The following is a 24,129-nucleotide window of genomic DNA, read 5'->3' as shown; positions in this document are numbered from 1 at the left end:
ATCAAGGGATGTGAAGCAATGGGTGGTAAATGGTGTTGAGGTGCAGATCAGCCATGATCTAATTGAATGACGGAACAGGCTCGAGAGGTTGAATCGCCTGCTCTTTTATTCCTATATTCTAATAGATGGCCCCTGTGACAACCCGTGTCATCCCTATCCATGGTACCCATCAGACCTGGACGAATCGAATTCTTGCAAAAGGGCCTGTCGCATTAGTCTTTTCATTGGGAGTTCAGAAGGATGAGGGGTGATCTTATAGAAACATTTAAAATAATGAAAGGGATAGACAAGATAGAGGCAGAGAGGTTGTTTCCACTGGTAGGGGAGACTAGAACTAGGGGGCACAGCCTCAAAATACGGGGGAGCCAATTTAAAACCTAGATGAGAAGGAATTTCTTCTCCCAGAGGGTTGTGAATCTGTGGAATTCTCTGCCCAGGGAAGCAGTTGAGGCTAGCTCATTGAATGTATTCAAATCACAGATAGATACATTTTTAACCAATAAGGGAATTAAGGGTTATGGGGAGCGGGCGGGTAAGTGGAGCTGAGTCCACGGCCAGATCAGCCATGATCTTTTTTGAATGGCGGAGCAGGCTCGAGGGGCTAGATGGCCTACTCCTGTTCCTAATTCTTATGTTCTTATGTTCTTATTTGGGATTCCGTGAACCAGCTCTGTGTACACCCGATTCAGTCCATTTTTGGTGGATGCGGCAGACTTTACAAGTGGGTCAGCTGAAGCCAGATTCGACAGCTTAAAAGCGGAAGTAGGCGTGGCTCCCCAGATACCAGGCTCTCGAAACACAAGTGGAAAGATCACCATGAAAGCAACTGAAAATGGTCCAAATTATTGAAATTCTGCAGCTGTAAACTCGTTAGATTATATTTACTTATTTGTTTATGAAAGGATGACATGGTAAAAGGGGAAGTAGTGTGGTAAGCGATGAAAAACTATATAGCACCTTTCACGACCACCGGACGTCTTAAAGCGCTTTACAGCCAATGAAGTACTTTTTGGAGTGTGCTCAGTGTTGTAAATTGGAACAGCGTGGACGTTTATTTTACCTTACAAAACAAAAGGCTTTGTCACCTCTGAGTGAGATCTTCCATACTTTTCTTTTCCTCATCTCAGTTTAAAGGAATATTCTAGAGTGAAGCGTCTAGTTGAACCAGCGGGGTTTACCAGTATTCCATAAGGTTCTGGCAAGCCTCCTGTGAAGTTAATTTTTCTTCTTCTAACTAGAAGAACAGCTTTGCCTAACGCTGGCCTTCCCTTTGCACTGAGGCCTGTGTTAGTAGGGTTGGTTCAACCCGAAAGAAATGGCACAATACAAAAGAAGCTAAAGTTAGGATTGTCCAAGTTTCATAGGAATTGCTCGATGAAAAAAAGACCACGGTCCATCCAGTTCATCTTCTACCATCCTGGTCATCACATAATACAATAATGGAATGTTGACCAATCACAGCAATCAGTCTCTATCAATGAGTCTACAACAGACCCAGACACGAGAGGTAAATCCCAGTGGTGGATAGACATAGGTCCACAGTCACCTGTTCTTCCCAAGCCTGCTCCACTCACCACATGTCATGCCTCAAATTACTCATATACTGTATCCCAAATGTTATTTTCTGAAATAAATCATATCTAATTCACATTTGAATCAATTAATCCTAACTCTTGCACCATCTCCCGAGGAAGCTTGTTCCATAGATTGACCACTTGCTCACTGAAATATTGTTTCCACAGATTGGTTTTGAACTTGCTCCCCTTCAAACTAGGGTTGCCAACTCTGGTTGGGTGTGTTCCTTGAGGTCGCATCACCTGATCTCCTGCCTCAAACTGTCCCGCCCCTGCACTCCTGTCATTAGTCCATTCTCCGGCTTGGCGCACTGCCTTCCCACGCCAATTGGAAAGCAAACAGAGCGGCGAAATGTCCAAATACATATAGATATACAAACATTCATTTGCATATACCTCCAGCCATGGATGTTAACAGATTTTGGTGGTAAATTTAGAATTATTTCCACCGACGAGGCAATGGTGACAAGAACAGCCATTTTCCAACCTCCAGGCCCAAGAGATTCAAAGAGGACATACCAATGAGGGAGAGATGTGATCTGCCGACGAACTTTGCTTTATTGATAAGTGAGAGAAAGAGGAAATAAAACCTACAGATTATCAGGCATATTCAGACTGCCTTGTTGAATGGTGCCCACAGTGTGAAGTAGCCTTCGAAATGTTCTTTTAATTAAATATAAACATGTTTCGAGCAGAAAGCCCTCAACAGCTGATAATGTTGTGGCAGTCAGTGTCGGTTCGGGTCAGGCGCAATGTCTGATGCCGTAATGTACTCACTGGGTTAAATACGAGCCCTGTGACATGAGGGGTAGCAGGACACGGTCTAGTGTCAGCCAGGTTGTGGGTTCAAGTCCCACCCCAGATACTGAAATGCAAAAATCTAGGCTGACACTCCAGTACAGTGCTGAGGGAGTGCTGCACTGTTGGAGGTGTTGTCTTTCAGATGAGACGTTGAACCAACTGCCCTCTCAGGTGGACATAAAATATCCCATGGCCACTATTTTGAAGACGAGCAGGGGCGTTATCCTGGTGTCCTGGCCAATATTTATCCCTCAATCAACATAACAAAAACAGACTATCAGGTCATTGCAGTTTGTGGGAGTTTGCTGTGCGCAAGTTGGCTGCAGTGTTTCCCACATTACAACAGAGATCACACTCCAAAAGTACTTCATTGGCTATAAAGAGCTTTGAGACATCCAGCGGTTGTGAGAGGCACTATTGGAGCAAGGATGTCATGCGGTGGTAGAATCCTGGACATAAGACAGGGATGACTCGCTCCCTTTGATCTCATCCTCATGTTTTATTTGCATATATTTAAAGCAAATTTCTTAAAAGTGGGTAGATCCTCTGTGTTAGACTGTTCTGTTGCTACACACAGGGCTTACTTTGTGAATACCGATTAAATGAATCTGCAATTTTCTGTCAAAATTCCTTGACAAAAACAACAGGAAAAGGGAAACACATAATCACCAGCAATACAAAGCCAATTTAAAACAGTGTGATACATAAGGCAGCTAGTTACACAAGTACAATTGTTGTCTGTGCTGCCTTCTTGGCTTTCAGCAGAAGTGGTATTTTCCTCACTATTTAGTTATCTGAATACTTTCCAAATAGAAATGCTAAGCTTGAGTGCTGCTTCGGGAGAGGTGCCCGACCTTCAAGTCACATGATGCTGTACTTATCAATCACAGAAGCAAATATCTCCTGGAATTCCTCTATTCTCCCTTGTCCTAAATCCACCTCGCCTCCACTTGTCCCTATTTGGAATTCTCCCTGTCCACCCCCTTCAGACTCTCTCGACCTTCTCTACACTGCCCGTTATCGACCTGCTGTGTACTTTCATTCTGCTCTTTGTGCTCGCATCTCCCCTCACTCTGGCCTCTTGTGCATCCCCCGCTCCGTCAGCCACCTAGGCCGTACATGTGTGGTGGCCCCGACCTGCGAGAGAACGCCAGCGGCAGGTCGGGGCCATAAAAGGAGCGCCGAATGTTGGCCCCTGGACAGCATGGTGGCAGACAGCGTGAGCTGGTGTAGGAGGGCGACGGCAGCGAAGAGTGACGTCATCAAGGTCCAGGTCGGTGATTGGAGCGTGGGCAGGTACAGCAGGAACGGTGAGAGACTGTGGAGGGATGTGATCGGGGCCCAGGAGAGGCCTGAGTTCGGGGCCAGGGACCCAGAGGCAGCACAGACCAGCCCACACTGCGATATGTGTGTGCACTAGGCCCGTGCAGCAGAGCTGGTCTTCAGTCGTCTTGGGTAACCCTTGCCACTGGACCAAGACCTAGCTCTGTCAAGCCCGTGTGGTGGCTGGTGTGCAACGACCACCACACGTTATAAAATTCTATGCACAGACATCTTCCACCCTACAGTATGTAGTTCGGGACCTGGAATATTAGGTCCTTCATTGAAACACCTGTGAACTCATCCCTTTTTGGTGTGGAAGCAAGTCATCCTCGATATGAGGGACCGCCGATGATGACATGCTGGAATTCCCTCCCTTACTCCTTCCACCTCTCCACTTCCCTACCTCGGTCTCCACCTCCTTAAAACTCCCGTCTTTGACCCAGCATTTAGTCACCCATTTTGGTCTCCTTCTTTGGCTCGATGTCTGATTACACCTCTGCAAAGCGCATTTTTCTATTTTAACTGCGCTACATTAACGCACCTAGATCCAAGAAGACATGAGCTAGGTGTCCCTCCAGACTATTGGTGTAACAGCGTTGGTTAGTAAATCTGCCTACCTGCAGCTTGGTACAATTTGCATTTCGAGTGATATTTCCACTGTTAGGGCCAGAAATACAGCTGCCACTGGAGGTAAGGAGGGCTAAAAATTCTGCTAAGCAACTGAGGGGACTCTGGATTTCCAAAGGGAAATTTATTTTGTCTCTTTAAAAAAAGGTATAGTAACTGCTGTCGTCATCATCATCATCGACAGTCCCTCGAAATCGAGGAAGACTTGGTTCCACTCTAAAAGTGAGCTCTCAGGTGGCTGTGTGGTCCAATATGGGAATTACAGTCGCTGTCACAGGTGGGACAGACAGTGGTTGAAGGTAAGGGTGGGTGGGACTAGTTTGCCTCACGCTCTTTCCGCTGCCTGCGCTAGTTTTCTGCACGCTCTCGGCAACGAGACTTGAGGTGCTCAGCGCCCTCCCGGATGCTCTTCCTCCACTTAGCTATCTGAATCCTCTTTTCAGCAAAGGATTAATACACTCAGTAAAAAATAATCTATTGCTGGGTCAACAGGCTCTCATAAAGTGGGCAGTAAACTTCCCACCTGGGGGAAGGTGTCTGACTGCATGGTGCATATCCTGCATGTTCTGCTCATACCAGCTTTGGCTCAATTAATCACTCTTGCCTCTGAGACAGAAGGTTGTGGGACCGAATCCTTGCGCCATTACCCACTCCCCTTTCACGCTCATGCTTCTCGCAGTGCAGCGTTACCCACTTGAGCACGAAATCTAGTCGGAATCTCCAGTGCAGTACTGAGGGAGTGCTGCACTGTCGGAGACACCGTCTTTCAGATAAGACGTTAAACCGAGGCCCCTCATGTAGAGGTGAAAAGATCGCACAGCACTATCTCAAAGGTGTGCAGAGGAGCTATCCCCGGTGTCCTGGACAATAGTTATCCCTCAACCAACACCACTAAAAAAAACAGATTATCCAATCATTATCACATTGCTGTTTGTGGGAACTTGCTGTGCGCAAATTTATTGTCGCGTTTCCCACATTACAACAGTGACTACACTTGAAAAAGTAATTCATGGGCTGTAAAGCACTTTGGGGCACCTTAGAATCATTGAATGGTTACAGCACAGGAGGAGGCCATTCGGCCCATCGAGCCCGTGCCGGCTCCCTGCAAGAGCACTTCAGCTAGTCCCACTCCCCCACCCTTCCCCCGTAGCCCTGCAATTTTTTTTCCTTCAGGTAGTTACCCAGTTCCCTTTCGAAAGCCACGATTGAATCTGTCTCCACCACCCTCTCAGGCAGCGCATTTGTTTTTCATGCCTCGAAGGTGTTGAAGGAAATCGAAGGGTTTATGGCGCGGATTATTTGTGGGGAGGTGAGGTAGCGCTGGGAAAGCCAGGTTGGCTGCGAATGTGGTATGCAGAAACAGTCATTGGGGCTTGGGCAGGGAGGAGGGTCTGTGATCGCGTTGTGGGGGGTAGGGGGGGGGCGAAGAGATGCTGCAATCGCAATTGGGGCCGTGAAAGGCACTATCTAGATGCAAGTCCTTTTTGTTCTATTGTTATCCCGTTTGCAAAATGCCTCAGCATTTAAGTGGAAAGGATGAACCATCTGTAACACTTGTGTTTCATTGTTGAGGCCTTAATGTCTTCCGCAACTTCATGAGAATAAGTTTGAAGTGATGTACTTTGAGTGGAACAACACAGAGAGGCAGTATCATCTAAATGGCACTATTTTGAGGAGGATGCAAGAGTAGAGGGACCTGGGTGTCCATATTCACAAATCTTTGAATCTTCGAGACCTGGGTGTCATGGTGCATCAGTCATTGAAAGTTGGCATGCAGGTGCAGCAGGCGGTGAAGGCGGCAAATGGTATGTTGGCCTTCATAGCTAGGGGATTTGAGTATAGGAGCAGGGAGGTCTTACTGCAGTTGTACAGGGCCTTGGTGAGGCCACACCTGGAATATTGTGTACAATTTTGCTCTCCTAATCTGAGGAAGGACATTCTTGCTATTGAGGGAGTGCAGCGAAGGTTCACCAGACTGATTCCCGGGATGGCAGGACTGACATATGAAGAAAGACTGGATCGACTGGGCCTGTATTCATTGGAATTTAGAAGAATGAGAGGGGATCTCATAGAAGCATATAAAATTCTGATGGGATTGGACAGGTTAGATGCAGAAAGAATGTTCCCGATGTTGGGGAAGTCCAGAACCAGGGGTCACAGTCTAAGGATAAGGGGTAAGTCATTTAGGACTGAGATGAGGAGAAACTTCTTCACTCAGAGAATTGTGAACCTGTGGAATTCTCTACCACAGAAAGTTGTTTTAGGCCAGTTCGTTAGATATATTCAAAAGGGAGTTAGATGTGGCCCTTACGGCTAAAGGGATCAAGACGTATGGAGAGAAAGCAGGAAAGGGGTACTGAGGTGAATAATCAGCCATGATCATACTGAATGGTGGTGCAGGCTTGAAGGGCCGAATGGCCTACTCCTGCACCTGTTTTCTATGTTTCTATGTTTCTATGTAGCAGGGCAAGTTGAGAAGGTGATTAAGAAAGTGTATGGGATATTTGGCTTTGTAAATAGGCGCATTGAGTCTAAAAAGAAGGAAGTCATGCTAAACCTTGATGAAATCACTGGTCAAATCCCTGCTAGAGTACAGTTCTGGTGTACAGTTCTGGGCCCCACACTTTAGGAAGGATGTTAAGGCCCTGAAGAGGGTACAGATGAGGTTTACCAGGATGATACCAGGGATGAGGGACTTTAGTTATGTCGGGAGACTGGAGAAGCTGGGATTTTTCTCCACAGAGCAGAGAAGGTTAAAGGGGGACACAATAGAGGCATTGCTAATAGGGGGGTTTTGATGGAGCAAGTCGGGAGAACCTGTTTCCACTGGCAAGTGGGTCGGTAACCAGAGGCCAATAGATTTAAAATAATTGGCAAAAGAACTAGAGGGAAAATGAGGAGAAATTTCTTCACACAGAGGGTTGTTAAGATCTGGAACGCATTGCCTGAAAGGGAAGTTGCATCAGATTTCCACAGGAACTTTCAAAAGACAATTGTACATGTATTTGAAGAGAACTCATTGGCACGGTTACGGGGAGAACGCTGGGGTGTGGAACTAAATTGACCAAGAGCTGGCATGGGCATGACGGGCTGAAGGGCCTCCTGTGCTGTAAGATTCTGTGATTCTCAATCTGGTGACAGTGTCTTGTGCAGTGGTACACTGGCACACGTGGAAAGTGCCCCCTCTCGGGCAAAACTGCTGTATTTGCTGCGATGCCATGGTCCTTGAAGTTTGCAGTCTGCATTCGGCAGTTGAAGCTTGGAGAATTGATTTGAGTGAAAGAATCTGCTTTCAGCCTTGAAGAAGCGTGTGTGCGGGCAGCCACATTGGCAATTATCAATGTTATTTTTATTTTGTTGACTAGTGACATTTGTTAAATTCCGAGTGAAAAAATAAATATATAAAATGTTCATTGCCACTAATGAGCAGTATTTTTGCCATAATGTACATCATTTGATAATCACTGATGGTGGAAAAGTGCAAGATTTGAGCTGGTGATGCATTTCCTTTAGTTAACACAGGTTACAGTTTAAACCAACAAGGGAACGGACAGGAAATATAATATTGAATTAATGTGGTCTTAAATGGACCCAAGACTAAACCTCACTGTTACTTAAACCAGTTCAACAAAAATAAGTGATTGTATTATGTTGCTGTGAGATATTCAACGTATATTATGTTGTAAAATGTAAATTAAGCGTGATGGGATATGACACCATGTCTGGAAGGGGATGAAACGTTTCGGGAATACTGTACTATTATTACAATTTGCAAAACCTTGGATAAACTCAGCCAGTGGTTGTATAATTGGTTATTCAATCCCGAGCCCTGTTCACAGCTCAAGCCAGGAACAGGGAGCTGCGTTTGCCAAGCTGACTGAATGTAGTGACTGTGCTCAGCAGAAAAAAAACCTCTCAAAATTGGAGCCTGCCTTTTTCCTGTGGGTTCCGTCTGAGACTGGCTGTGTGACAGTAACCCTTTTGTTACAAAGGGGGCTGACTTGTTCTGATCTGTGAAATGCCTACTACCAGTTCCACAAATATGAGATAATAGGGGAGGGGAGGCTGGGGAGGGTTGGGGGGGGCGGGGGGTGGGGGGGGCTTGGTGGGGAAGAGCAAGGAGGTCCATGTCACTGCATTTTATTTTGACGGGAGTCAGGAAAGATCTCGGGTGGAGATGGAAAGTGAAGGCGATTATAGAGAAATTTTCAACACGGAAGGAGGCCATTTCGGCCCATCTCTGCGCCCGCTGACAAAGAGCTATCCAGCCTAGTCCCACTTTCCAGCTCTCGGTCCTGGCCCTGTAAAAATAATTTAATACTTGTGGAATGCCAAATGTTTCCATTAATATGATTAAGAATTACATGGTTTTTAATGTAAACAAACTTAAAAAAAAATTATTTTAAATAATGATTGGTTATTGTCAAATAGCTTCAACCCCAATAATGAAAAATGCTTAAATCTCTGTGTGGTTTTTTTCTTTAAAATGGAGTTTTGAACCTCTTGTTAATCTTTACTTACTATCCATACTTTCGTTCCTCAGCTGAAAGCATATACTTCAGCGAGATATATTTCTTTATCATTCATCCCTTCCCTCAAAGTCGAGCAAGCACTTTGAATTTGTTTAAATATAGAGCCTGTCTTATGTGGAATTTTACCTCTCAAGATACAAATTAAGGCCGTGTGGTCAAAGATTGACCGAGCTGATCTTTTAAAACAACATAAAATGCTTCTTTTATCAATCTTGCTTTGACTGTATATAGATAGAGCTTCTAAGTAATGAAGTTTCTGAAGTGTGCTTTAATTATTGTATGAAGTGTTTTTTGATGTAGTATTTAATAGACTGCAGGAAGGCATTGATTCACTCGCAGACAGATTTTAATTTCTACCCTGATGTCTCTAGATTAAGCTGCAGTGCTGTTTTGGAAGCTCTCGATAAAAACTCAGCAAATAATGGTATTGAATTTTCTGACCTGTTAACGTCTTGGTAACACAATTTTTCGGTGACAAGGGAGTTGCTCAATCTTCTGTCATCCTTTATCTGAGTCACACTGAAGAGGGAGGTTCGTGTCACAAAAAGGGGCTTCAGCGATGCTCTCCCAACGGTGGTGGGGATGTGCGTTTGCTTTCGCTCTTTCGACATTATAGAAACGATTCAGTTCAAAAACGGAAAGCTTGCCAACGTTGAACTTTGGGGGAGCTGGAATCTAAAGTGGGGAGCTGCACTCAAAGGGTTTTTGTTTTAAAGAAAAAAAGTCAAAATGCCCTGGCTGTCACTGGGGACAATGTAACATATTAATAAATAAAAGTAATTCCTGTTACTATGTACACACTGAGTGACCTGAGGAGAAATGCATTGCCCAGCCATTTGTTGTTTCATTTCAATGTCAGAGCAGTGCCTTAAAAGCCTGTGCCATTGTTCGGTGCCGAATAGCACCTGTTGGGATGATGGCAGGGTGGACACAGGACAGCTGTTAAAGAGCACTAGTGGCTGCTCCGATAATATCTGGCGTAGTACAGCTGCATCAGGACATTTAACCAGCAGTCCTCAGTGAATGGCAGAAGGCTTCACTTTATGCATTAATAGAATCTCCTGTAAGATTTTGCCTACGTGATGTCGGCAAGGGCAGAAACCATTTAAGGATTTAGCGTTTGTGGCAAAAAAAGGGCTGGAAAATTGAATGAGAAAGTTGCCCAGAGAATCAAGTTGTTAACCTCGCTCTATTAGCAGAAGCCCTGGCAGTTGGCACGTGTTAAAACCCCTCTGCTGACAAGCAGTGGAACAGATCGACTCTGTAAATGACAAGTGAGGAGTGTTGTTTTATGCTACCTGGGGGTTTTTCCTCCTCTGTTACTCAGAATGTTTCTGATAAAGTGATTGTGTTTTCACTGGAACTGTCCCTGCATGCAACACAGTCGGTGCCCACTTTACTTGTAGCCTTTCAACTGTTTGATCCACGGCAATAAAGCGAAATAGGATTGGTTCTTATCTGCCCTTGGCTTTGTGCTATATTGTCGTTCAACGTTCCTGAGCATATCCTGTAAATTTGTTCAAGTGTGTGGGTTTTTCTCACTGGCTGACTCGAGATATTAAGTGCAACTCCAGCACCCAGTCAGGTATTGTCCCACTAACAACAATTGCTTTGTTTGTGATAAGGGTAATTATTTTCAAAGAGCATGTGATTAAATACATTCTTATCTGTGTGACGATTAAACATATAACCAAGGCAGCGCAATGGGAAGAGATGCTTTCGTCTGCAGATGGACTTTGCATGCATTGTTGTGGCAGATTAATCCTTTCTAAATGTTCCTTTTTCTCTCTCTCTTCCCGCCCCCCCCCCCCCCCCCCCCCGCTCTCTGTTTTTGCATTTCCTCAGAAGCTCCTAGTATCGAGAAGCTTTTATCAAAAGACTGGAAGGACAAGCTACTAGCCATGGGGTCGGGAAACATCGGGGAGATTAAAGGTTGGGTAAATTATCAGTTCAATTTATCCTTGCACGCTCTCCCCACTTCTGCGATGATGTTTGAAAATGATTCTTGCTACTATTTGCTTGTGTGTGTGTGTGTTTAAAGAAAGTTAAACTGCCAGGGTGCAGCCTGCTGAAAATATCTTTTAATAGCAAGATATTTTTGTCAAGCCTCCTAATTTGTATCTTCTATTTTACACACGATATAAAGACAGTGTCATGTCATATGTGGGAACAGTTTCAGCCTTGTTCAGCAGTTTTGATGACAAGTTAAATTTTTTTATAGAGTCTGAGAGCTGATCTGGTTTCTGCTTGTCATCATTCATTAGAGCACAGTAAGTGGCAATTCCAGTAATGGTCTCTAAAAGAAGGCACAGTTACTGTTTATAAATATGTTTAATAATGCACAGCTTCCAGATTGCATGTCCTGTTTGTTCTGCCGTGTCTGACCTCAACATAATGTCAATGAAACAAAAAGAAACGAGAATATCCCAGTCTAGACAACAGCTCCTTAACTAGAGCAACACTTTCAATTAAAGCCAAACACCCGTTGATTAACCCTCCCCAGCTCAAAGTGTTCTATACCCCATTTTCGATATCTATCATATACCATCCGACTGTACTTTGATTCACATGTAACTGTAACCCCTTGCTGATACGGTGCTGGTGTTTCCGAATGTGAGGTACAGCGGTTTATAAACCACCCAAGCCATGATATTCTCGAGCATTTCTGTCAAACGTTTTCCAGTTGACATAAGAGGACTTTTCGATGGGAACTATTCCTTTCTTTCAAAGTTCGGCCGGGGAACTTTTGTTGTGTCTTTAGCTCGGTTGAAACGCTGAAAAGACAGTGTGTTGGAAGAGCAATAAATCTCTTGCACCTTTATAATGTTCCTCTGGAGATCATTACCTATTGCTCTTGTGCAGGGTGAACATGAAACACTGCGGACGAATATCCATCTGTGAATGCAGGAAGACAATCCACATTCCTGCCAGCCTGCTTGCTGCTGCCATGAAAGGAGGGCTTCTTTGCTGCTCTGACATTTTAACAGAAGGTCTTTTCTGTTTTGCAGCCCCTTCCAAACACACATCTAAAGGGCCTGGCTCCACAGCGAGCTGTTAAAACAGCCACCGGTTTATTTCCACTGCAGACTGCCGTGACAGTTGCAATTATTGTCTATTGTTGAGAAAGTTGCCCTCTGGGGGCAAATGCATCTCACTCGCACCTTCTTGTGAGGTCAGGCTGGGCTGATTGCTTTCTGCCCAAGAATCCAGTGCCGTGCCACCAGAGGCTAGAGTGGTGGAAAGAAAAGAGCAGAGATCGTTTGATATGCTGCTGCACGATAGCAGAACCATGCAGGAATGTAAGCTAAATGTAAACGGATTACAAAAGCCTATTGTCGGCAGGAATTTCTGGCTCGCAAGATGGACATTTCTTTGTGTGTAAACAGGGCCCAAACCAAGCTTTCAAAAAATCACAGCCAACACATGAACCTATTGTCGATTTTACTTTGGAACCATTTAAAGTAATATAAACTGAACATGTTCCCCCATGGATTATATCACTTTCCCCCCCCTTTTCCTGAAGGTGACTCCTTGGTTGGGCTTCGGTTCTCCCAAGATCAGAGCCATGTGCGAGACTTGGCTGCGCGTGTTGGTAGGGTATGGCTTGGCCTGCTCCTGATCAGACAGCAGCAGGGATCGCTGGAGAGCAATTGGCTGAGGTAAGCCCTGGCTGATTTTGGCTGTCCTAGCCCAGGGGACACCGAGGCCAATTGTAGTGCCGATGTTCCAGCGGCCCCAGCCAACATCAGCTAACTTATTAACGGCCAGGGATAGAAACATAGAAACATAGAAAATAGGTGCAGGAATAGGCCATTCGGCCCTTTAAGCCTGCACCACCATTCAGTATGATCATGGCTGATCATGCACTTCAGTATCATATTCCTGCTTTCTCTCCATACCCCCTGATCCCTTTAGCCTTCTAAATTCCATTGAATATAAGCCTAGTCGATCCAGTCTTTCTTCATATGTCAGTCCTGCCATCCCGGGAATCAGTCAGGTGAACCTTTGCTGTACTCCCTTAATAGCAAGAATGTCCTTCCTCAGATTAGGAGACCAAAACTGTACACAATATTCAAGGTGTGGCCTCACCAAGGCCCTGTACTACTGTAGTAAGACCTCCCTGCTCCTATCCTCAAATCCTCTTGCTATGAAGGCCAACATGCTATTTGCCTTTTTCACCGCCTGCTGCACCTGTATGCCAACTTTCAATGACTGATGTACCATGACATCCAGGTCTTGTTGCACCTCCCCTTTTACTAATCTGTCACCATTCAGATAATAATCTGCCTTCCTGTTTTTACCACCAGAATGGATAACCTCACATTTATCCACATTATACTGCATCTGCCATGCATTTGCCTACTCACCTAACCTGTCCAGTCACCCTGCAGCCTCTTAGCATCCTCCTCACAGCTCACACTGCCACCCAGCTTAGTGTCATCTGCAAACTTGGAGATCTTACATTCAATTCCTTCGTCTAAATCATTATTCTATATTGTAAATAGCTGGGGTCCCAGCACTGAACCTTGCGGTATCCCACTAGTCACTGCCTGCCATTCTGAAAAGGACCCGTTTATTCCTACTCTTTGCTTCCTGTCTGCCAACCAGTTCTTTATCCATGTCAATACATTACCCCCAATACCATGTGCTTTAATTTTGAGCACTAATCTCTTGTGTGGGACCTTGTCAAAAGCCTTTTGAAAGTCTAAATACACCACATCCACTGGCTCCCCCTTGTCCACTCTACTCGTTACATCCTCAAAAAATTCTAAAAGATTTGCCAAGCTTGATTTCCCTTTCATAAATCCACGCTGACTTGGACCGATCAGACTTGGACAGATCAGTCTGGGATCTTTTTGGTCCTCAAAGCTCAGCTCCTCGATGGGAAAACGTGTCGAACTTGTTTTTGCGGAGTCCTCCTTGGTCAGCGGGTACATTCACCAATCCTGCCATGTAGCACTGATCCCCCAACCCCTGCTCCCTTCGAGTGTGGGCCCTCCCTAACCTCCTCTAGCCCGACAACCCTCCGGGATCTCTGCATTCCTTCAATTCTGGCCTCTTGCGCATTCCTGATTTTCTTCGCCCCCCCCCCCCCCCCATTGGCAGCCGTGCCTTCAGCTGCTGAGGCCCTTAGCTCAGGAATTCGCTCCATAAACCCCTCCGCCTCGCTACCTCTCTCTCCTCCTTGAAGATGCTTCTTAAAACCTACCTCTTTGACCAAGATTATGATCACCTGTCCTAATGTCTCCCTCTCTGGCTCGGTGGCAATTATTTTCCTGATTATGCTCCTGTGATGTACCTAAGGACGTCTTACTACTTCTCCTTGGGCAGTCCCCTGGAGTCGAGGATGACTTGCTTCCACACTGAGATCAGTTCTCAGGTGACTGATGAGACCACTGCGGGATCTACAGTCTCTGTCACAGGTGGGGCAGACGGTGGTTGGAGGGACGGGTGGATGGGGTGCTTGATTTGTCGTGCGCTCCTTCCGCTGTTTGTACTTGGCTTCCGCGTGGAGTTGTTACATTTTTTCAAGGAGGCTTTGAGGGTGTCCTTGAAGCGTTTTCTCTGCCCGCCTGGGGCTCGCTTGCCATGTCGGAGCTTGGAGTAGAGCGCTTGCTTCGGGAGTCTTGACTCAGGCATGCGGACAATGTGGCCTGCCCACCGGAGCTGGTCGAGCGCGGTCAATGCTTCGATGCTGGGGATGTTGGCCTGAGAGAGAACTGACGTTGGTGCACCTATCCTGCCAATGGATTTGCAGGATCTTGCGGCGGCAGCGTTGGTGGTACTTCTCCAGTGTTTTGAAGTGCCTGCTGTATATAATCCATGTCTCTGAAGCATATAGGAGGGCGAGTATGACTACTGCTCTGTAGACCATGAGCTTGGTGCCAGGTTTGAGCTCCAAGTCTTCGAACACTCTTTTTAAAGAGTGCAAATAAAGACAACTTGTTATTGAAGGCAACACTTGTGAAACTCTTCACAGACAGCAATTTTGCAAGATGGCATTGGACTCTCAGTTTCTCAGTGTTGGGGCCCTGCTGATTAACAATGGTAGTCTGGGACTGGTGTCAGTTTTGGCTTAGTTGGTGACACTCTCGCTTCTGTATTCGAAGGTTGTTGGGTTGAAGCCCCATTCCAGAGATTCCATAATCTCGGGTGGGTTAATCTTCGGTGCTGCATTGTTGGAGGCACCGTCTTTCAGATGCGATGTTGTACTGAGGCCCTGTCTGACCTCCTCGGCTGGATGTGGAAAAACCCTCCAGCACTACTCCACGACGAGCAGGGGAGCTCTTCTTGTGTCCCAGCCATCCTTTATCCCTTAAATAACACCAAAAATAGTCTGAGGGTGAACATCGACAGAGGTTCCTCGGCCAAGACAGCCAGAGAAAGAGCAGAAGAACCCCCATTATCTGGTCATTGGTGTTTATGGGAGCTTGCTGTGCACAAATTGGCTGTCGCGTTTCCCTAGGTTACAACAGTGACAACACTTCAAAAGTACCTCATTGGCTGTGAAGCACTTTTGGACGTCCGGTGGACATGAACGGCACTATAGAAATGCAAGTGCTTTCTCTAACATATTTGCATAGAACTTGTCACTTAAAAACTAGAAACTCCTTATCACAGTGCCCCTTTAAACCGATCAGAATTGGACAGATAGCTAAACAAATCCATGTACTGCAGTGATGACGGGGGATAATATGACTGGAGGTGACTGGTGTCACTTGGGCTGCATGGAAAAAGAAAATTCTCGTGATGTTTTAATTATTCTCCATTAACCTTTCAAGTACTGTAAGCCTACTTAGATTTCAAGATAGACATCTCCTTTAGTAACACATCTTCAAAACTAGCCTGCTGTGACTTCCCAATGCAGAACATTTTCAAAGTATGCAGATTATGAAACAAGTTCATTCTAATATTCTGGAATAAGTAGGAAAATTGCAAGTGCCAAAAAGATACAAGCAGAAAGCTTTACTTCCAAAATAAGATTGACCAAACAGTTTCAGTGTAGAGAGACATGAGATGTTTATGAACATTCGCTGGTTTAAAAAGAGCTTAAAATGCTACCATAGAGTCTTAAAAGCCCTGGAAAAGCTTCTCTGCTTGCTGACTTATATCCACCTAAACACACCAAGAGAATTGACCTTTAGCAATTCTAATTTGTCGAGGTAAGTGGTTATAGGGTGTTGAGATCAATGGTCAATAGATGTTGAGAAGGGCAGTTGAATTGTGTTGGGAAAGTGGTCTAAAGGTGCTGAGATGTGCAGTGGTGGCATGTGTGGTGTAAGGGTGTTGGAATGAGAAGTGTAAGGGTTGGGATGAGGGGTGTAAGGGGGTTGGGATGAGGGGTGTAAGGGGGTTGGGATGAGAGGTGTAAGGGGGTTGGGATGAGAGGTGTAAGGGGGTTGGGATGAGAGGTGTAAGGGGGTTGGGATGAGGGGTGTAAGGGGTTGGGATGAGGGGTGTAAGGGGGTTGGGATGAGGGGTGTATGGGTGTTAGGATGAGAAGTGTAAGGGTTGGGATGAGGGGTGTAAGGGTGTTGGGATGAGGTGTAAGGGGATTGGGATGAGGGGTGTAAGGGGTTTGGGATGAGGGGTGTAAGGGGGTTGGGATGAGGGGTGTAAGGGGGTTGGGATGAGGGGTGTACGGGGGTTGGGATGAGGGGTGTACGGGGGTTGGGATGAGGGGTGTAAGGGGGTTGGGATGAGGGGTGTAAGGGGTTTGGGATGATGGGTGTAAGGGGTTTGGGATGAGGGGTGTAAGGGTGTTGGGATGAGAAGTGTAAGGTTTGGGATGAGGGGTGTAAGGGTGTTGGGATGAAGGGTATAAGGGTTGGGATGAGGGGTATAAGGGTTGGGATGAGGGGTATAAGGGTGTTGGGTTGAGAGGTGTAAGGGTATTGGGATGAGGTGTAAGGGTTGGGATGAGGGGTGTAAGGATGTTGGGATGAGGGGTGTAAGGGGGTTGGGATGAGAAGTGTAAGGGTTGGGATGAGGTGTGTAAGGGGGTTGGGATGAGAAGTGTAAGGGTTGGGATGAGGGGTGTAAGGGTGTTGGGATGAGGGGTGTAAGGGTGTTGGGATGAGGGGTGTAAGGGTGTTGGGATGAGGGGTGTAAGGGTGTTGGGATGAGGGGTGTAAGGGTGTTGGGATGAGAGGTGTAAGGGTGTTGGGATGAGGGGTGTAAGGGGGTTGGGATGAGGGGTGTAAGGGTGTTGGGATGAGGGGTGTAAGGATGTTGGGATGAGGGGTGTAAGGGGGTTGGGATGAGATGTGTAAGGGTTGGGATGAGGGGTGTAAGGGTGTTGGGATGAGGGGTGTAAGGGTGTTGGGATGAGAAGTGTAAGGGGTTGGGATGAAGGGTGTAAGGGTGTTGGGATGTGTGGTTTAAGGGTTGTCTTCTCCCTGATCTCTCTGCTCCCTGATTCCCTGATCTCGCTGCTCCCTGATTCCCCGATTCCCTGATCTCTCTGCTCTCTGATTCCCTGATTCCCTGATTCCCCGATTCCCTGATCTCTCTGCTCCCCGATTCCCTGATCTCTCTGCTCCCTGATTCCCTGATCTCTCTGCTCCCTGATTCCCTGATCTCCCTGATTCCATGATCTCTCTGCTCCCTGATTCCCTGATCTCTCTGCTCCCTGCTCCCTGATCTCTCTGCTCCCTGATTCCCTGATTCCCTGATCTCTCTGCTCCCTGCTCCCTGATTCCCTGATCTCTCTGCTTCCCGATTCCCTGATCTCTCTGCTCCCTGATTCCCTGATTCCCTGATCTCCCTGATTCCATGATCTCTCTGCTCCCTGATTCCCTGATCTCTCTGCTCCCTGCTCCCTGATTCCCCGATCTCTCTGCTCCCTGATTCCCTGATTCCCTGATCTCTCTGCTTCCCGATTCCCTGATCTCTCTGCTCCCTGATTCCCTGATCTCTGCTCCCTGATTCCCTGATCTCTCTGCTCTCTGATTCCCTGATTCCCTGATCTCTCTGTTCCTTGCTCCCTGATTCCTCGATCTCTCTGCTCCCTGATTCCCTGATCTCTCTGCTCTCTGATTCCCTGATTCCCCGATTCCCTGATCTCTCTGCTCCCTGATTCCCTGATCTTTCTGCTCCCTGATTTCCTGATTCCCTGATCTCTCTGCTCCCTGATTCCCCGATTCCCTGATCTCTCTGCTCCCTGATTCCCCGATTCCCTGATCTCTCTGCTCCCTGCTCCCTGATCTCTCTGCTCCCTGATTCCCTGATTCCCTGATCTCTCTGCTCCCTGCTCCCTGATTCCCTGATCTCTCTGCTTCCCGATTCCCTGATCTCTCTACTCCCTGATTCCCTGATTCCCTGATCTCCCTTTTTCCATGATCTCTCTGCTCCCTGCTCCCTGATTCCCTGATCTCTCTGCTCTCTGATTCCCTGATTCCCTGATCTCTCTGTTCCTTGCTCCCTGATTCCTCGATCTCTCTGCTCCCTGATTCCCTGATCTCTCTGCTCCCTGATTCCCTGATCTCTCTGCTCCCTTATTCCCCGATTCCCTGCTCCCTGATTTCTCTGATCTCTCTGCTCCCTGATTCCCCGATTCCCCGATTCCCTGATCTCTCTGCTCCCTGATTCCCTGATCTTTCTGCTCCCTGATTTCCCGATTCCCTGATCTCTCTGCTCCCTGATTCCCCGATTCCCTGATCTCTCTGCTCCCTGATTCCCCGATTCCCTGATCTCTCTGCTCCCTGATTCCCTGATCTCTCTGCTCCCTGATTCCCCGATTCCCTGATCTCTCTGCTCCCTGATTCCCCGATTCCCTGATCTCTCTGCTCCCTGATTCCCCGATTCCCTGATCTCTCTGCTCCCCGATTCCTTGATTCTCTCTTTCCCTCTGCTTGCTGATTCCCCACAGCCTGTCAGGTTCAAGAGGAGTTCAAGTTTTCTCTCCCACTTTCTCTCTCCCCCCCCCCACCCCCGTGCCGCTGATTACAGGGACACCAGAGAGTCTCGCAGAGAAGGAGCGGCAGCTGATGGCGATGATTAATCAGTTGACGAGTTTGCGTGAACAGTTGCTGGCGGCGCACGATGAACAGAAGAAACTGGCGGCCTCACAGCTCGAGAAGCAGCGACAGCAAATGGAACTGGCCAAGCAGCAGCAGGAGCAAGTGAGTACCGATCAATGCGGCAATCCCGTTTACAGGGAGTCAGAGAGAGTTCAGCAGCAAGACACTACAGCCACTGAATTAAGAGGCCATCATTCAAAACTTTACGAAAAATCCATAGTTTTATAGCAGGATCATCTTTGTGCCTCTTGCTCTAACATGGTGGGGGCATCAGCTGACCTTTGCACTACGACCTCTATCCTGATTCTTAATAGCCTGGATCTTTATGAGTGAAACAATATAATAAAAGCAATAAAAGATTGCCATGTGAGCTGTTTAACATAAGTACACACGAACCATGCTGTGACTTTAAATTGCACATTATATCAGATTCTACCTGTAAACTGCCACTGATCCATAGGGTCTTGAGGGAACCATAGACTCCTACAGCACAGAAGGAGGCCATTCGGTCCATCGTGCCTGTGCTGGCTCTTTGAAAGAGCCATCCTATTAGTCCCACTCTTTCCCTATAGCCCTACAAATGTTTCCTTTTCAAGCATATATCCGATTCCCTTTTGAATATTACTATTGAATCTGCTTCCACTACCCTCTCACATCACAACAACTTGTTGCATTACACAAATTCTCCTCCTCTGCCCTCTGCTTCTTTCGCCAATTATCAGTAGCAACAGTTTCTCCGAATTTACTCTGTCAAAACACCTCGATTCAATCTCTCCATAACCTTCTCTGCTCTAAGGTTAACAATCCCAGCTTGACTGGTCTGTCCACAGAACTGAAGTCCCTCATCCACTCTCCTGCCTCCCTCCAATGTTCTCGTTCTGCTCATCTCCCATACCCCTCCTCGCCTGACTGTGCTGAGGCGGAGTTCCAAGGCAGTGGTCAATTCTCACTGCGACTGTCTGTCAGCTCACAGATTCGCACATGTCCATACCTGCACACTTCCGGAAAGGGTCAGTGGATCAGGAGCGGAAGTCCACAGCCATCTTTCCCCTTTCAATCAACGTAACAAAAATAGATTATCGGGTCATTATCACATCGCTGTTTGCGGGAGCTTGCTGTGCACAAAATGGCTGCTGCGTTTCCTACATTACAACAGTGACTCATCATCATCATCATAGGCAGTCCCTCGGAATCGAGGAAGACTTGCTTCCACTCCTAAAGTGAGTTCTTTGGTGGCTGAACAGTCCAATACGAGAGCCACAGACCTTGTTACAGGTGGAACAGACATTCATCGAGGGAAGGAGTGGGTGGGACTGGTTTGCTGTGCGCTCCTTCCGTTGCCTGTGCCTGACCTCTTCATGCTCTCGGCATTGAGACTCGGAAGAGCTCAACACCCTCCCGGATGCACTTTCTCCACCTAGGGTGGTCTTCGGCCAGGGTCTCCCAGGTGTCACTGGTGATGTCACACTTTACCAGGGACTGCCTATAATAATAATGGTTTAGACAGTGTGATGCTCCCAGCCACACTGCGCACATCTTGAAGATGTAAATGCTGGGAGAGTGGCTCTGCCGAGAGCAATGTGCAAATTTCTCTTCTCATCAGAAGAATCGGAGTTCCAGACAGGCAGTGTTATCAGAGTATTCCGTGCAGCAGAGCTGGTCTCCAGTCGTCTTGCTTAATCCTTGCCACTGGACCAAGACCTAGCTCTGTCAAGCCCGTGTGGTGACTGGTGTGCAATGGTCACCACACGTTAAAAAAATCCACGCACAGGCGTCATCCATCCTTCAGGATGTAGTTTGGGATCCGGAGTATCATTGAAACACATGTGAACTCATCCGTTTTCGGCATGGAAGCAAGTCATCCTCGTTTCGAGGGACTGCCTATAATGATAATGACTGTATCACTGGAGTGGCTACTCTGGAACCAGCACAAAAATATAAATAAAATGTAAACGGTGGCCTCCCAACCTCCACAATCTAAACTTCTGCTAATTCAAAACTCCGATCCTATCCTGCACTAAGATCTGCTCACCCACAACCCCTGACCTCACTGACCCACATTGGCTCCTGGTTCCACAACGCCTCGTTTTTATGATTCTCACCCTGGTGTGCAATCCCTCCGTGGCCTCGCCCTTTCCTATCGCTGTAAACTCCTGCTGCCCCACAGCTCAGTGCTCCACCAACTCTGGCCTCTTGTGCTTCTGTGACCACCTTCGCCCCGCCATTGGCAGCCGTGACTTCACCCACCCAGGTCCTCAGCTTTGTAAATCCCTCCAGCTTCCCCACCACCCACCCATCCATCGGATCCTCCGTAAAACTCACCCAGAACCTGGTCTCTCCTCCAAACATCCCCTTCCTTGTCCATTGCTCTCGGCTTACGCCTCACCGAGGCGCCTTGGGATGTTTTTCTATGTTAAAGGCGCTATATGAATGCAAGTTGTTTTAAAAGCAGTGTTAAATTTACTTTCCACTGCTTTGTACTAAGGAGCTGTGAACCTAGAATTTGGAAAAACATTAGACAAAAATAGAAAGGACTTGCATTTCTCATCATCATAGGCAGTCCCTCGGAATCGAGGAAGACTTGCTTCCACTCTTAAAATGAGTCCTTAGGTGGCTGAACAGTCCAATACGAGAACCACAGTCACTGTCACAGGTGGGACAGATAGTCGTTGAGGGTAAGGGAGGGTGGGACTGGTTTACCGCACGCTCTTTCCGCTGCCTGCGCTTGATTTCTGCATGCTCTTGGCGACGAGACTCGAGGTGCTCAGCGCCCTCCCGAATGCACTTCCTCCACTTAGGGTGGTCTTTGGCCAGGGACTCCCAGGTGTCAGTGGGGATGTTGCATTTTATCAGGGAGGCTTTGAGGGTGTCCTTGTAACTTTTCCTCTGCCCACCTTTGGCTCGTTTGCCGTGAAGGGGTTCCGAGTAGAGCGCTTGCTTTAAGAGTCTCGTGTCTGGCATGCGAACAATGTGGCCTGCCCAGCGGAGCTGATCAAGTGTGGTTAGTGCTTTGACTGGTTTGTACTAAGTAGCTGTGATCCTAGGATTTAGAAAAACATTAGAGAAAGATAAGAACGGACTTGCATTTCTATAGCGCCTTTCACAATCTTAGGCCATCCCAAAAGGCTGTACAGCTAATGGAAATACTTTATAAATGTAATCGGCGTTGTAATATAGGAAACTCGACAGCCAATTTGCGCACAGCAAGCTCTCACAAACAGTACTGTGATAATGACCAGATAATCTGTTTTAATGATGTTGTTGGAGGGATAACTATTGGCCAGGACACCGAGGAAAACACCTCTGCTCTTCTTCAAAAAGTTTATATAGGGATCTTTTACATCCACCCAAAAGGGCAGATGAGGGCCTCAGCTTAATGTCTCATCCAAAAGACGGCACCTCAGACAGTGCGGCACCCCCTCAGAGTTCAGCCTGGATTATGGGGGCAGATCTCTGGAGTGGGGCTTGAACCTGTGACCTTGTGACTTGGAGGCGAGGGAGCCACAGCTGGAAAAACATGGTCTCACATTTAAGCTGCGTTTACCTCAACACTGCATAAAGATAAACAATTCCCCTTTAAAATGATGAAACACGCTGCAGATAATTTGTTTAAAAATGGTCAAAGTCCAACGTGTGAGTAGTCTATTGTCTCAATTTGCATGATAAAGTCTTTGACCGAATAATAAAGGCTTAGTTTCCTATCTCCTATCGCATCGTACATATGCAAATGTCAAAGGTTTGTTATTAATGCGAGCTGAATAGATCTCACAATTTGTGTGCTGGCTTTCTTGCCTGTTTTTTATATTTTAATTGTACTGTAATTAAAAGCCGGTCTTACCTTGAAACAATCTGTTGCGATCTGCAACAAAGCAAAAATCGCAATGAATATAACAACTGTTCCTGGTAAACAATCAAATCACTTCATTTAATTAGTATTGTGTCACTTCATTGTGTATCCTTTGGTTGGGTTGGCAGCTTTTGTTTTTGATGAACTAGCAATCAACTTCTGAATTGCAATCTGTCGGCAAGTCAAGACTGCACTGCGACTAATCTTCCAATGCAGCATGCTTTGCTTTTGTTAGTCTAATTGAGTTGCATTTCCAGTTTAATTTGTGCGATGCCTTTAAATGTGCCCCTCCTCCACACACACCAAAACAAATCCATTTTTCCATAGAAGTTCAATAGAAGAGGCTTTTAAAAGTGATCTTCACAGACAAAAATCAACAAAAGGAACTTTTAATTCCAAGGATATTTCTGTTTCGGGAGCGGGGCAATCTTCTCTGGTGGGCACAGTGGGTGTTGGTGCTGGACCAGGAGGGCCAGAGCTCCGAACCTTTGGCCTGTGGTGGAGTCAAGCTGTTCCCAGGTGGGAGTTCGCAGTGAGTTCACTAAAACAGGCCCTGGGAGGGAAAGAAAATCAACCAGAGCTCCTGTTCCTCTGAGTGGCCACTTGCACGGGCCAGCCCACACTGCGATATGTGTGCACACTAGGGTCCGTGCAGCAGAGCTGGTCTCCAGTCATCTTGGTTAACCATTGCCACTGGACCAAGACCTAGCTCTGTCAAGCCCGTGTGGTGGCTGGTGTGCAACGGCCACCACACGTTAAAAGAATTCATGCACAGGCATCTTCCAGGATGTAGTTCAGGACCTGGAATATTAGGTCCTTCATTGAAACACCTGTGAACTCATCCCTTTTATGGCGTGGAAGCAAGTCATCCTCGTTTCGAGGGACTGCCTATGATGATGGATCTTCTGAGTCAGAAGGTTGTGGGTTCAAGCCCCACTCCATAGACATGAGCACATAATCCAGCCTGACACTTCAGTGCTGTGCTGAGGGAGTGCTGCACTGTCAGAGGTGCCGGGATTTCTAGGCCAGATGAGATACTGGCCTAGATATCCCGGTCGGCTGCTTCCCGCGGGCGATCGACTGAAATAGGGAAAAAAGATGTGCGCCTAGCTGTTCCTGCTGCGCCCACGTGAGTTCCCGGTCCCCAGGCCTCCACTGACTGTGCGGCAGAGCGCGTGCACGTCAGGACGTGCGCAGGGTGGGAGCTGCAGTTACATGGCTCTGGGTAGCCAATCGGGTAAAGTATGTTGTCATTCATAATAATGGGAACTCGGTAAGTTGGAAAAAAGAACAAAAGGGAGAATCTGTGAGAGGGTGGCGGGCAGGAGAGATTAAATGACAAAAGCGATGATGGAGTGAGGCAGGAGCGTGTGGTAATGGGACAAAATAGAAACAAAAATAGA

General features: G+C 46.9%; 1 protein-coding gene across 4 annotated transcripts in view; it reads left to right on the top strand.

Annotated features, from left to right (window-relative positions):
- Positions 1–24,129, top strand: part of sox5 (SRY-box transcription factor 5) — a 239,853-nt gene that overhangs the window by 68,132 nt on the left and 147,592 nt on the right. For all 4 annotated transcript variants that reach the window (XM_070896692.1, XM_070896691.1, XM_070896690.1 and 1 more), the window contains 2 exons: positions 10,703–10,789; positions 18,809–18,981. In XM_070896692.1, the coding sequence (XP_070752793.1) occupies positions 10,703–10,789; positions 18,809–18,981 (260 nt within the window). The remainder of the gene's footprint in view (positions 1–10,702; positions 10,790–18,808; positions 18,982–24,129) is intronic.

The sequence above is a fragment of the Pristiophorus japonicus genome, chromosome 13 (assembly GCF_044704955.1).
Source record: "Pristiophorus japonicus isolate sPriJap1 chromosome 13, sPriJap1.hap1, whole genome shotgun sequence".
Taxonomy (NCBI): domain Eukaryota; kingdom Metazoa; phylum Chordata; class Chondrichthyes; family Pristiophoridae; genus Pristiophorus; species Pristiophorus japonicus.
The sequence above is the reverse complement of the archived record's forward strand: the minus strand, read 5'-3'. Positions and strand labels throughout refer to the sequence as shown.